Source organism: Apodemus sylvaticus, chromosome 14, assembly GCF_947179515.1.
Source record: "Apodemus sylvaticus chromosome 14, mApoSyl1.1, whole genome shotgun sequence".
Classification (NCBI taxonomy): domain Eukaryota; kingdom Metazoa; phylum Chordata; class Mammalia; order Rodentia; family Muridae; genus Apodemus; species Apodemus sylvaticus.
In genome coordinates, this window is record NC_067485.1 from 63,464,384 (window position 1) to 63,477,977 (window position 13,594).

A 13,594-nucleotide genomic window follows, 5' to 3' on the forward strand; every position below is an offset into this window, starting at 1 on the left:
GCTGCTGGAACCTAGCTCCAGAGAATCCAGCACCACTAGCTTCTGTAGCACCAGTACTCAGTGTTCAAATCCACAGAGGCCATAAATATATAAAATTAAAATATACAAGAAATCTATTAATCTATGTTAACAGGAACAGGCCTGTCATAGGAACGCTTTGGAGGTAGAATGAGGAGGTCACCCTCAGCTGTACAATGAGTTCAGTCAAACGAAGCTATGTGAGACCTTGTTTCAATTATGAAAATTATTTTTTACTTTAGGAGGCTGGGGACGTTTTAGTCACCAATGGGAACAGTACTGGTTAAGAATACACACTTGCTCTTATATGTTCAGTTCCCAGCACCCACATCCTGCAGCTCAAATACTTGTAACTCTAGCCCCAGGCCTCTGCAGGGATGACACATACTTTTCAAAAAAAACTCTTCTTTAATTTTTATTTTAGATATTAAAGAAACTTAAGGTCATTCCCAGTTATATGGAGAGGGAGTTTTGTTTGGATTCTGTTACTTTCTAATTTGGGTCTTTTGGGGGTTTTTTGTTGGGGTTTTTGTTGTTGTTGCTTGGTGGGTGTTGGTTGATTGTTGGTGTTGAGATGGAGTCTCGCTGTTCTACAGACACCCGGCTGCCTCAGACTCATGCACTCCTCCACCCCAGGGTTGGGATTACAGGCCGAAGCCACCAAGTCTGATTATTTTTCCTTTTTTTTTTTTTTTTGAAACAGCTGCCCAAGTCACCTTCCAACTCGAAATCCTCCCCCTACCTCTAGAATGCTGAAACATTCTACAAAAATCAAACAAGCCTGTTTCACCATAATAAAAATACCAGGTCTTTTTTTCCTTTCTATTTTACATTTTTTTGTTTCTTACTGTTTTGTGTGTGTGTATGTGTGTGTGCGTGTGTGTGTGCGCACCCGTGTAGGCAAAACTCAGTGTGAGTAGGGAGGTCACAGAGCATTCTGTGCCGTCCGTTCCCTCCTCCCAACATGTGTCTTCCCAAGCTGTATCCAGACACTTAGGTTACCAGACTTAGGAGCAAGCCCGCTTACCCACTGCACCATCTGACAGGCCCTGTATTTAGTTTTCATTTGCTCTCTTCTACTTACTCTACTTCTATTGCTATTACTTTAGGTAAGTTGTGGGGTTTCTGGGGATTAAACATAGGCCTTATGCTTGTAAAGCACATTCTACAGCACAGAGCTACAGTCCCTGCCTTATTATTGATGGTAAAACCATTCCAGAGTAATTGATCTTAATATCACTGAGTCACCTATTATTCTTTCTTTTAAGATGCTCTCTGTGGATTCCTATACCCTTTTTTAAGGTCCTACATCTGATACTATCATCATTTATCTTTTCATTTCTAATGTCATCTTTTAAATGCATTATACATACTAACAAAAACAATTTTCTGAACATGTTGCTTTCTTTCTGGAGTATTATTATTCAGTATCTATCAATACACTTACAACTAACTCAACTCTTCCTTTTCTGACTGACTGAGCCATCTCTAAGCCAGAATGCCCTAATCATATCTGAGCAACTCGACCTTAAAGGGCACCTCATCTAAGTTAATCGAGTTGGAGGCAATTTTAGCCACAAGATTATAAAATTCAGAATGAGATCTCGGGCTCTTAGGACAGAAGGTACCGGCTGGAGAGACAACTCAAGTATATAAAAGAATGTGCCAGCAGTACCACACATCAGCTCTGAGCCCCTGAGTTCGGATGCCCAGAACCCACAGACAGACAGAGTAGAGCGAGCACCTGTGTGCCCAGTAGCCCTCTGCAGAGCCAGAGCCACAGTGGGTCAGCTTACAGGCCAGCTAGCTTGCTTATGCACAATTCAGACACTCCAAGTCTCCTTCCCTTTTGACTTTGACTTTTAGGTTTTTGAGACAGGGTCTATGCAGTTCTGGCTATCCCAGAACTGTTATATCACCAGGCTGGCCTCAAAGAGATCCATCCAGCTGCTTCTGCCTCCTGAGTGCTGAGATTAAAGCCATGTGCCAGCATGCTCTGCCAAGAACCTGCCTTAAAGAAGTCTAAAGGTGGGACTGACATCCAATGGCTGGCCTCAAAACCACACTCTTTTACACACACATATTCACCCTCCCTCCCCATCCGCTGTTACACTTACACACACAGACACACACGCCTATTTTATAAAATAATCCAAAGTTTTAGTTAGTTTGTTTGTTTTTTAAGCCATATGCTACCTAGGTATGGTAGCCCTCACTAACCTTAACAGTCTGAGCCAAGAGCTTAAAGCGAGGGCTCCACAGTAGGACCTACCTCAAAAAAAGAAATTCCACGGCCACAAAGATGAAAGAGGAGCTGAGACATCTCTCTCCACAGGAGGCGATGTAGAAGGAAACAGTAGCTAATGGCTGCCCAGATTGCAGCTCTAAATACTTTTTTTCCCTAAAACTATAGCTTCCTAATCTACAAAACGAAAACCTCAAGAATTTGACAAATAGAGTAACTGGTGTAAAACATTTAGTACAGTATCTGGTACACAGCTAAACACTTGGAGACGTTAACTACAAATCACTCTGTAACAGAAAAAACTTTGAAGCAGGCACTACAGAGAAACAGCAGGACCAGTTCAAATTCCTGTCCAAATTCAAGTTCTTTTTTTTTCTCTTGGAGAGGGCAAGCGGGGTGTGGAGACAGGGTTTCTCTGTGTAGCCCTGGCTGTCCTGGAACTCACTCTGTAGACCAGGCTGGCCTAGAACTCAAAAATCCGCCTGCCTCAGCCTCTCACACGCTGTGATTAAAGGTAAGTGCCAACACTGCCCCACGCAAATCCAAGTTCTTGATTCTGTGTGTCCTATAACAAAACACTCTGCTTGCATTTACGAGCTTGGAATCCAGCTGTAGTCTGTCATTGTCACTGCAGGAATTGAGAGGAGACTGTGTAGAAAGCCCTATTGGGGTGCTATGCCACCTGGCAGGAACTTGACTTTGACCAAGGTGAAGTTCCTCCCCCAGCCTTCGAGGAGGAACTCCTGTGCTAGCCAGAAGCCTGCTCAACACCTAGGGTGGAGAGCTCAGACCCAGGTGAGGCCCCAGGTTCTCCAAGGACCAGCAGTTCCCCGGGCACAGGCTACCTGCAGAGCAAGCCAACCAGTTCTGCCGACCCACCCATTTCCAGTCTTTGGGGGAAGGGTCGTGTGTGTGTGTGTGTGTGTGTGTGTGTGTGTGTGTGTGTGTGTGTACATATATGTGTGTGCATACATGTGTACATGTGTGTACATGTGTGTTTATACATGTGTACATATGTGTGTGCATACATGTGTACTGTGTGTGTGTACATATATGTGTGTATGCATACACGTGTGCGTGTGTTTGTGTATGTGTATCTGGAGACCTCCATTAAACTTTGAGCCTTGAACAGGAAATTCGTCCTTGCTCCATGTTTCTTTTGGGATCTCGTTTCTATCCCCTTCCTTCCAGGGAACCCGGTAACCTGTTCAAATGTAGCCTGGGGTGGTTACAACTACACTTTTGTTAAATGGATTCCCACATCCCACCAATTTAAATAAATTAAAATAAAGCACGCTCCCACTATAACTCCCCAGCCCCTCCCTCCTACTGCATCCCTGCTTCAGGTACTGTCTGCACACTCTCTCATCCTTCACACGCTGCACCTGCTCCCACCTTGGTCTCCTCCTTCACTACACTGTTTACTGGTAATTCAAGCATAGTTTCATTTGTTTAGAGACCCACTCACCCTAACAATAATATGCTACAGTGAGATGAAAGTCAAAAACAACGCTTTCCATAGTTCAAGTCTTAAAAACAACCTTTTTGTTCCCAGACAGGCTCTCTTGAAGTCCAGGTTACCCTCAAACTAGAACTCACTCTGCAGCCAAGGAAGACTCTAAACTTCTGACCCATTTTAATGCACTGTTGGGGTAGAACCTATGGCCTGCATGCACATTAAGCAAGCATGATACCAACTAAACAACAATCCTCAAGTACTGAAATTTGCACGATTGACTTCATCTTCCATTTGCTAATTAACACTACAATAATTAAGTATAATTCTGCTACAATGGATTCTCACACACAAATGACTGAGAATCGCTATACAAGCTGCTGGGCCAGAATGTCTACACACCCAGAATCACTGAAGGTAAACATAAAACTTCTACTTTTGCTACATACCTAGAAAGAGAAACTGAAATGTCTGTCTTCTCATTTCAGGCCAAACTCTCTAGTCAATACTGAAAGAAAGTATCATATCGAGATTGGCTATTCTTTTGTATAACTAACTAATAGAAACTTATCTTTCTACTGGTATTTCCACTAAGCTTAATTGGTGGAAGAAAAGAAAAAACTCTTGGAACCAAAAGTTAACCTCCTTCATTTCACAAAAAGTCACCAAAGTACTAATAAAGATGACCAGTTAGTTAAAAGTTTCCTGTTGCTTTGTCAAAAGACAAAGACACTTGAAAACAAGGAATACTCAAACCACAACATAAACATAGTAATAAAAATAATAGTATCTATACCCCTAAGGTTTTTCCCCCCACACTTATTAAACCTAGCAGTAATACCAGCAGCCCAGCTCTCCTGGGTACAGGGCTGAGGATATAATTCAGTGGTATGTTTGCCTAGTATGCACAAGGGCCTGAACTCAACCCTCAGTTCCAAAATTAATCAAAAAATTGAATATAATTTCCTATGTCTAGTTTTCAGCGTACCCACACAGACACACACAGACACACACAGACACACACACACACAGACACACAGACACACAGACACACACACACTCACACTTGCATTCCAAATTTTACAAAATTAATTTAAAACTTGAAGTCAATAATACTTAGCATCCTAAACTCCTTAAGTACTTTAGTATTTTGATAAACAGTCCTTACCACTCTGGCCGCTCTCTCCTGAGATTCACATTTCCTACAAAACCACGGCCCAGTAGGCACCTGGACAATGCCATAGCAAGCTGTTGGGAAACAAACAAAACAAAGTTTAAATTTAAAAATAAAATATTTATATTTGAAAATTAAGGCAAAACAATCTTTATAAACCTATCAACTACTCACACTTTTAAACAACTTGCCTGAAGAAAATATTTTATAAAGTATTTACTGGTTATTTACTAAAAAGTAAAATTATAATATAAAATTTTAAAATTCAATCTTCCCAGCACTTGGAGGCAGAGGCAGGTTGATGTCTAAGAGTTTGATGCCAGACTGAATTACAGAGTGAGTTCCAAGACAGCCAAAGATAAAGAGAAATCCTGTCTCAAAATAAAACAAATAAAAGTAAAATTCAACCTTTTGGGCTATTTCCACTTAAGTCCAAAAGTGTTTAGTGTGGCAGCACATACCCATAACCACAAAACTAAAGACCAAAGCACAATCACCAGAAGTTTTTAAAGTCACTCTGAACTGCACAGGAACTCTGCCTTCAAATAAGTCAAAGTGCTATAAAAGTTAGAGTGGGCTTTTTTTCACGTTGGGTTTTTTTTTTTTTATAGGTGACTATGTATAAAATAACAGTTATAGACAGAATAAATCAGAAAATCATTAATTCATTCCTTTCCCTATTGGCTAAATACCAATTGTTTTCTGGTGCTTTGAGACAGGATATCACTGACTATATCCTGCCTTAGTCTCTTAAAGTGCTGGGTCTACAAGCACACAAATGAAAACAAAAACAAGATGATCAATAGACAAAACAAAATATGCTAAGTGCAATACTTTGTGGGTTGCTAGGTGTAGCTTAGTAGACAGAATCTAGCATCCAAGCTGTAGGTCATCTCCAGCACCACAGACCCAGGCTGTGGGAGCCAGCCTACAATGCCAGCCAGCACTCGGGAGTGGAGGCAGGAGGACCACAGTTGAAGGTCATTCACTACCACAGAGCATTTCAAAACCAACCCAGGCTACTTGATACTGTATCAAGAGAATAAAGTGATAGTTTAGGACTGAGCACAGCATGTTCAAGGACAGGAGTCTAATGCCCACTTTAAAAAAAAAAAAAGTGAAATATCCAAAAAGGCAAATTAATGGACAAAGTTGTGGTTACCTAGATATTCGGGAACCAGGAAGAAACAGGAAGTGACCTCTAATGGATCCAAGGTTTTTATTAGGGTGCTGAGAAGGATCTAAAACAGACTCCGATAGTGTTTGTACAATTATGTGACAATACCAGAAACCACTCGGTCATACAGTCCAACCAGGTGAACAGCACAGTATGTAATTCTACCTTAATACCGCTACTAAAAATCAAACTATATAATGTGCATACCCAACAAGTATTCTCAGTCTCACATACCTAATTCACAGCCTCATTTTTAACAAAATTATTATATTACATTATTTATTGTGTATGAGTTTCTACCACATGTGGAAGTCTCTTCCTTCCCTCCACTATGTAGTTCCAACACCTGATCTCAAGTCATTAGGCTTGGCAACAGCAACTTAACTATCTCACTGGCCTGACCTCCTTTTGTCTTTTCAAGCTGGGCATGGCAGCACACAACATAATTCAGCACTCAGGAAGCTGAACCAGGCCAGGCTCCGTTACAATGAGATCCTGTCTGCAGCTCAGTGGTAAAATATTTGTCTAACATGCACAAAATCCAGAGTTTGATCCTCAGCCTAAAAACATGAGGGCTGGAGAGATGGCTCAGCGGTTAAGAGCACTGACTGCTCTTCCAGAGGTCCTGAGTTCAATTCCCAGTAACCACATGGTGGCTCACAACCATCTGTAATAAGATCTGACGCCCTCTTCTGGTGTGTCTGAAGACAGCTAGTGTGTTCATATAAATACAAATAAATATATCTTTCAAAAAAAAAGTAGGAAAGGGAAGGTATGACTTGATGTTTGTTTAGCAACTTCAAAAAAAAGTTTTAGCTGGAAAATGATGGCATAAGCCTTTAATCCCAGCACCCTGGAGGCAGAAGCAGGTGGCCAGCCTGGTTGAGTGTGCCAGGACAGCCAGAGCTGCACAGAGAAACACTGCCTCAAGAAATCAAACCACACCAATTTGCACCAGGTCTCCTGTATATGTTGTGGGGGCAGCAGAGTCAGAGGGCAACTTTCTGTAGTCCCCTCCTTCCGCCATGAGTCTCAGCGCTCAAAATGGCCAGGTGCTCAGGTGTAGTAGCAGGTGCCTATACCCACTCGCTGGCTGCAAAAGTTGGTTTTAATGTTCATGTCTAATTTATTGAGGTTTTCATTTTTTGAGAATTTATAAGCACATTCAACTTCCATTTTACTCAGCAGAAACCTGAAAATGTCATAAAATAAAATCAACACAACTTTTAAATACCCAAAGCTAATCTTTGTTTTATTGTTAAGTCAAGAGTGTCACATAGCACAGGTTGGTCTCAAACTTGCTATGTAACCCCTAGATGGGGCTTGAGGTTTTTACCCTACCGGATACTGGGATTACAGGCATGTGCCATCATGCTAGGTTTACTCCACGATAAAGGTTAACCACAGGGCTTTGTGTGTGCTGCCAACCTGTTTCAATTGAACTATAGGCTTAATGGGTCTTGAATGTATAGTGCAGGCTGGCCTCAAACTCAAAAGAATCCTCCTGCCTGACCCAAGAGTCATAAGTACAGGCATAAGCCGCCATGCCTAGGCTAATCCTCTTCAAACCTGCGTAAGTCTAAGTAAAAATATCCTATCATTCAAAACACAGCTTCAGAGACTGGGGGGCGGCGTAGTAACACGTATTTGCAATCCTAGAACTTGGGAGGTAGAGGCAGAAAAATCTGGACTTCAAGGCCTGCTTCATCAATAAGCCCAACTTTGACTTTGGGCTATATGAGACCCTGTGTCCAAAAAAATTAAAAAAAAAAAAAAAAAGAAAAAGAAAAAGAAAAGAAACAGCATAGAGTCCAAACATACTTTTATTTGGAAGCACCTCTAGAAGGCAAAAGTTAATTTTAGATGTACATTTTCTGAATTGACAAGGAAACATTATACAACAGAAATGAATTACCATCCAATTCATGAGCTAGGAGGCCTTGTCCCAAGACAGAAAAGCAGAAGGGAAAAGGTATTGGGAATATTTAAACAAAGTATAACCGGGTATATGTCTAAGAATGTCATAATAACCATTATTTGGTATCCCAACGACAGACTGTAACACACACACACACACACATTTCAAACTAACAGAAATTATATAAACTATACTGACATACATCTTGGATCCTTTTTGCACTTATCTTAGCCAAGACAGGGAATTAGTATCAAGAATATGTAACTTTCCCCTCTAAAAGAAACCAGAAATCAGCAAATGTTCCCTTTAGCTACAGCCTCCCTCCACTTATCTACATGCCCCTCCCAAGGGCACTGCTGACTCCTCTACAGAATGCAGGCTGGAGGCCGGGGTGTGGCTCAGTGGGCAGAGTGCTTGCCTAAGAAGCTCACAGGAGTAGAGTGCATGCCTGGAATTCCAGCACTGGGAAGGCTGGGAGTTCAAGGTCAGCCTGGACTACAAGAAACCCTCTCAAAAATTCCAGGTATGACAGTACACACCTTTAATCCCATCACCCAAGAGACTGAAGCAGACAGGTCTCTCAATCTGGGTCCAGCCTGATCTACATAACTGAGTTCCAGATCAGCAAGAGCCAATTACTATGAGATCCTGACTCAAAAATGAAAACTAATAAAGCAAAAATATTTTCCTTTACCTCTCTGCCCTTGGGAAGAACCCACTCCATTACATCACAAAACTTCTTTAGGCCCATCCCTACAATTCCCAAACTTGAGAGGAGAGACAGGATTGTTGCTTGTCTTTATCCTGCCTGGCCTACATAGCAAGACCCTATGTAAAAAACAGAAACTTCCCAGGTAGGACACATTTTTAATCCCAACACTTCAGAGGCAGAGGCAGGAGGATCTCCGATTTTGAGGCCATCTATGGGCTTCAGAGCCAAGTGTTTAGGACAGCCAAAGCTACAGAGATAACCATGTCTCAAAAACCAAAACAACAACAAAAAACACCCCAAACCCTTCCAACACTCAGTTTTAAGTTCAGGATAGGAAGTGTGGGTCTGTGGGAGACTACACAGGGAGTGACTAAAAAAAAAAAAAAAAAATGTTACCAAGTCTTTCGTCCCGTCCTGGATCCCCATTCCCTAACAACTTGAAATGGATGGTCGGAAACTTCAATGACCAGAAAAACATCCTAGAGTCCCCCAGCCTTGGGGAGCGGGTCAGCGTTGTGTGTGAAGGGGGTACCTAAAATTCACCCAATGATAACATCCAGAAATAAACTAACCCCCCCCCCAAGTTACTTGGGGCACCGCCACTACTTCTTGGGAGTCACACAGGCTGTGGTGCTCCACCAGATGGGCTCAGCCCAGACACTCCCTCAGTGACACCTTACACTGTCTTCGCAGAAGCACCCAGTGGCCGACAGCAGCAGCAGCAGGGTCTGTGCCACCATACAGTGCCCGGCTCGGGGTGCAGCAGGCAGGGCCCCCCTTCCCTCTCTCTCCCTCCGCTCAGGTTGCCCCACACCACGGCAAGTCTCCCGACACGCTGCGGCAGAGCAGAGCTGGCACGGGACGGGGAGGAGAGGCCTCCGGTTCCCAAAGCCAAGCCGGGCCGGCACGGTTGACTCCGGCACGGGTCGCAACGCGCTCCCACCATACCCCGGCGCAGGGACGCGGCCGCCGCGGGCCCCGAGCCCCGACGCGGGCGGCCCGCAGAGTGACACTTGAGTGAGCGCGGAGTCACATGACAGCCCGGGCCACACGCACTTTCCGGCCCGCGCCCACGGCGACCACGCTGGGCTCCGGCGGCCGGCGGATGGGGCGGGGCGGGGCGGGGCGGCGGGCGAGCGGGCGGGCCGGGGGAGGGGCGGCGATGGCAGTTGCCGCCAGGGGAGGGGGGAGCGGTGACGGTTGGGAGCAGGCCGGTTCGGCCCGGCGGGCGGTTGGGTGTTTACCTTGATGCACCGCGACGCTGCAGCCGTGCCCGTCGCAATAAACCAGAGGGTTCTCGGCCCAGCCTCTCTCGTCTGAGCAAACGCAACAGCCTCCAATCATTTCCTTCATACTATGGGAGACCTCGTCCTCCAGTGACACGGGCCGGTCGCTAGAGACCATCTAAGAGGGAGTTGGGGGGGGGGGGGACCATTAACAAACACGAGCAAGCCACCGGGAGCTCCCCGACACGAAGCCCCCCGCGCCCGCCCGCCAGCCAGCCCGCCAGCCCGATCAACCCCGGCCCCGGCCCGGTCCCCGCCCGCCTGCCCGCCCGCCCGGCCACTCGCTCACTCGGGCTTTGCCGCTCAGTCACTCACGTTCCGCACAGGAGTCAGGAGCCATGTCCTTGCTGACTCCCCCCCACCTCCCCTCCTCCTCCTCCTCCTCCTCCTCCTCCTCCTCCTCCTCCTCCTCCTCCTCCTCCTCCTCCTCCTCCTCCTCCTCCTTCTCCTCCTCCGCGGCGTCCTCCCTCCCCACCTCCACCCGGCCGCTAACGCCGCCGCCCGAGGAGGGCACACATAATCAAGCAGGCCTCCGCACAGGCGCACTGGGGGGCTCCCGCTGGGCCCGGGGCGGCGAGGGAGGGGAAGGGGCTGCGCTTCCTCCTCCGAGCGTCACCCGGCGTGCGCGTCGGCCCGCCCTGCGGCCGGCGTGAGGGAGGCGGCCCGGAGAGGCGAGGCCTGCGTGCGCGCCGCCGCGTCCCCTGGCCCCTGCCTACCTCCAGGCTTTCCCCTCCCCCGCACCGCTCGGCGGCGCCGAGGTGTGCGGAGGTGGGGGACGAGCGGAGCCGGCTGCTCAGCGCGGCCGGAGTGAGTCTGCCGGAGGGCTCCGGGGCGCGCGAGGGCCGGGACGTTAGGCGGCGGTCGCCTCGCGGGCCCGGGGCGCGCAGGAGGAAGAGGCCGCTGTCCGCGGGTCGGGTCGGGTGGGGGCCTGAGTCACGTCAGGGCGCCCCCGGGGCGTCTCGCGCCGCTGGGAACCTACCTGAAGGCCTGCGCCTCGAGAACTGGCCCGCGGGTAACAATGGTTGGGAGAGGGTGCCAGCTTCCATGAAGGGTGTAATGAAGCATGGCTTCCTGCAGTTGGCCGCGCTAACTTCGCAGTACTGTCGCGGCTTCGCCACCCATTAAATTCACGTCCTGGATTCTTCCCAAAGTTCACCCGGTGGAAGTGTTACCAGATCCACCGCCCACTTACGCACCATCTTGGCCCCAGTGGCAAAGGAAAGTGCACCACAGACAGGCAAAAAAAGCGCCTGTGTTTGGGGCTAGATTCTGAGCGGGAGCCCCGAGACTGCTTTATAGCTTGGTAGGTATACAAATGGTTGGTGGCGTTAGCAACGTAATAGAGTGATCTGGAGAGATGCAGCTGAAGGAGGAAGGAACCCACGTTCCAGCCTGTCACCAAAGGATAACAGCAGAAGAGTGTGGTGCCCAGTTTTGATTGAGGATTGCTCTAACCTAGCTCGATTCTCCAAAGTTACCTTCCCAAATGTGATGTCATTTAAATTGGAGAAATATGGGAGCTTCCTCCCCATACTACAAATAGAATGTAGGTTAGATTAGACCAGTGTGAGTAGATTAATTAGCTAGATACTGAGTAGTTTTTAAACTACCAAAACAAAAAACTGTTTCCCTAATCCTCTCTCCATGTACACTCAATATTGATTTTAAGCAAAAAGTGTTCATTAAAGTTTACCATGAAATGGGAATTATGGATAGATTGTTTAAATGACAAACAGTTCCAAGGCAACTTCATGGCTTCATAAGTACAAAGGGGCTTATTAGAAATTAACAATATAATAAGGTCTGGAAAATGCACTTACACCATGCTAAAACGCTCCAAGTCCTAAGCACTCCACAGAAAATATATCAAGTTTTAAAATTTTCAAGAAAGGTAATGTGGCTGTTCTTTTTCTATTTCAAAATAATTGATAAAAGTCTAATAGGAATAGATACGGCACAATGTAAACATCTTTGGGCAGATATATTCAAAAGCTATGTGAGATCCAAACTAATGGGGAATTTAGCAAAGCTTGTGACTGGGAGTATGTCTAAAGGGACACAAAACTGAGGATTCACTTTTAATAATACATTTAGAAATGGTGACTACAGATTAGTAAAATGACATTTTTAGGAGGATATGGTAATAAATCTCTGGACCTCTAATGATGCTCTTAACTATGACATATGCAAAGCTAGAAAGCTAGGGCTGCCTTCAAACAGACATATACTGCTTTAACTGTACCAAATATTTTACCTTTACCCTTATACAAAGGACATCAGTTCATTGTCTAATTCCTGTTCTGCCTCATAATGTAGACTAATTTTGGTGCAAAGCAGTGTGGGACTTCCCAAACTCTGAAGTCAAGCCTTACTGCACTAAATAATTTAGAAATACATTCATTTTATTTTTAATGCATTAGAGCTTAGTTCATCTGATGGAACTAATTTGTATGAGAAAAAGGATAAGTATCTTACATCATTCTGTAACCCCTAATAAATGTAGGTAAATACTTGCTCTTTTCAAGACAAAAACAAAACTGTCATTTATATGAAGTTAAAATGTGTTAAAAAAAATAGGAAAAATACGCAGTTTATACCAGGCTTATATATACATAATAGTATCTGAAGCAAAAATGTTGTGAAAAATATATATGTGCATACATGTTGACACTAGAATTCCAATATTTAAAACTGATTTTTAACATTCTATAATGATGAGTCATGAAAATAAGGAAAATCACTGGGAATAAATAGGGCATTTCATTTTTTAAGTGCCAGACACTGAACTTTTTTGTTATTGTGTATACAGTTTTTGTTATTTTTGTTGTTGTGTGTACAATATTTGATATATTTCTATAACATATCAAGTACAAAGGAAAAATAGTAGACGGAATAAAGCAGCTAAAATATGCAGTGAATAATTCACTCAGCAAATATTTGCTGAACATTCATTGTATACCAGAAACTCCTGGAATATAACAAAGAAAACTGTATTGGTCCTTTATGAGATATGTGGAGTCTCATACTGAGCATACATAGAATAAAAACATTTAGCCAAATATGTTAATCTTCAAGTCTCAGAATGGATAAAATTTATAATTGCCACAATTGCTAAAGTTCAAGTACTTTTTTAAAAAGTAGTGTACAAAAATTGAATTGCCATGTGACTGATAGAGTGTCTTTCTAGAAAAGAACTTCAATATCAATGTTATCATTTAAGTCCAGTTTCATCTTCCCCAGATAAGCACAAGCTTCTTACCTGTAGGAAAGAGTGAAGAGCCTATTGTCTGGAATATTCCTCACATAGCAGTGTCTGACATGCTACTGCCCATCTATTTTCTCTAAACTAATCATCTGAGGCAAACCACAAAAAACTCAAGAAAAGTATTTTATGATGTAACCTCTGACCTGACTATAATGGGAAAATGTATTTCCACTCCATGGTAATATATCTTCTCACAATTTTCTTTAGTCTTGAACCTAGACACTAACTTTTCAAATTTTCTTTTCCATAATCATTTACCTAAGTAGATTCTATGAAAGAAATATATAAAGTTGTACTTGGTTATCCTTATTCATATTTGTGTCCTTTTTTAAAGTGCAGTTTT

The 13,594-nt window shown here is 44.4% G+C and overlaps 1 protein-coding gene across 9 annotated transcripts in view; it reads right to left on the reverse strand.

Moving 5' to 3' along the window:
- Window positions 1-11,285, reverse strand: part of Mllt10 (MLLT10 histone lysine methyltransferase DOT1L cofactor) — a 135,469-nt gene extending 124,184 nt beyond the window's left edge. For 4 of the 9 annotated variants that reach the window (XM_052157599.1, XM_052157598.1, XM_052157597.1 and 1 more), the window contains exons 1-3: window positions 10,276-10,368; window positions 9,945-10,104; window positions 4,888-4,967 (exon numbers count right to left, since the gene is read on the reverse strand). In XM_052157599.1, the coding sequence (XP_052013559.1) occupies window positions 4,888-4,967; window positions 9,945-10,104 (240 nt within the window). In that variant the 5' untranslated portion in view covers window positions 10,276-10,368. Of the gene's footprint in view, window positions 1-4,887; window positions 4,968-9,944; window positions 10,105-10,275; window positions 10,369-10,461; window positions 10,622-10,965 lie in introns of those variants that run through there. The other 5 variants (XM_052157595.1, XM_052157594.1, XM_052157596.1 and 2 more) reach the window with 5 other exon arrangements.
- Between the last annotated feature and the right edge of the window lie 2,309 nt (window positions 11,286-13,594).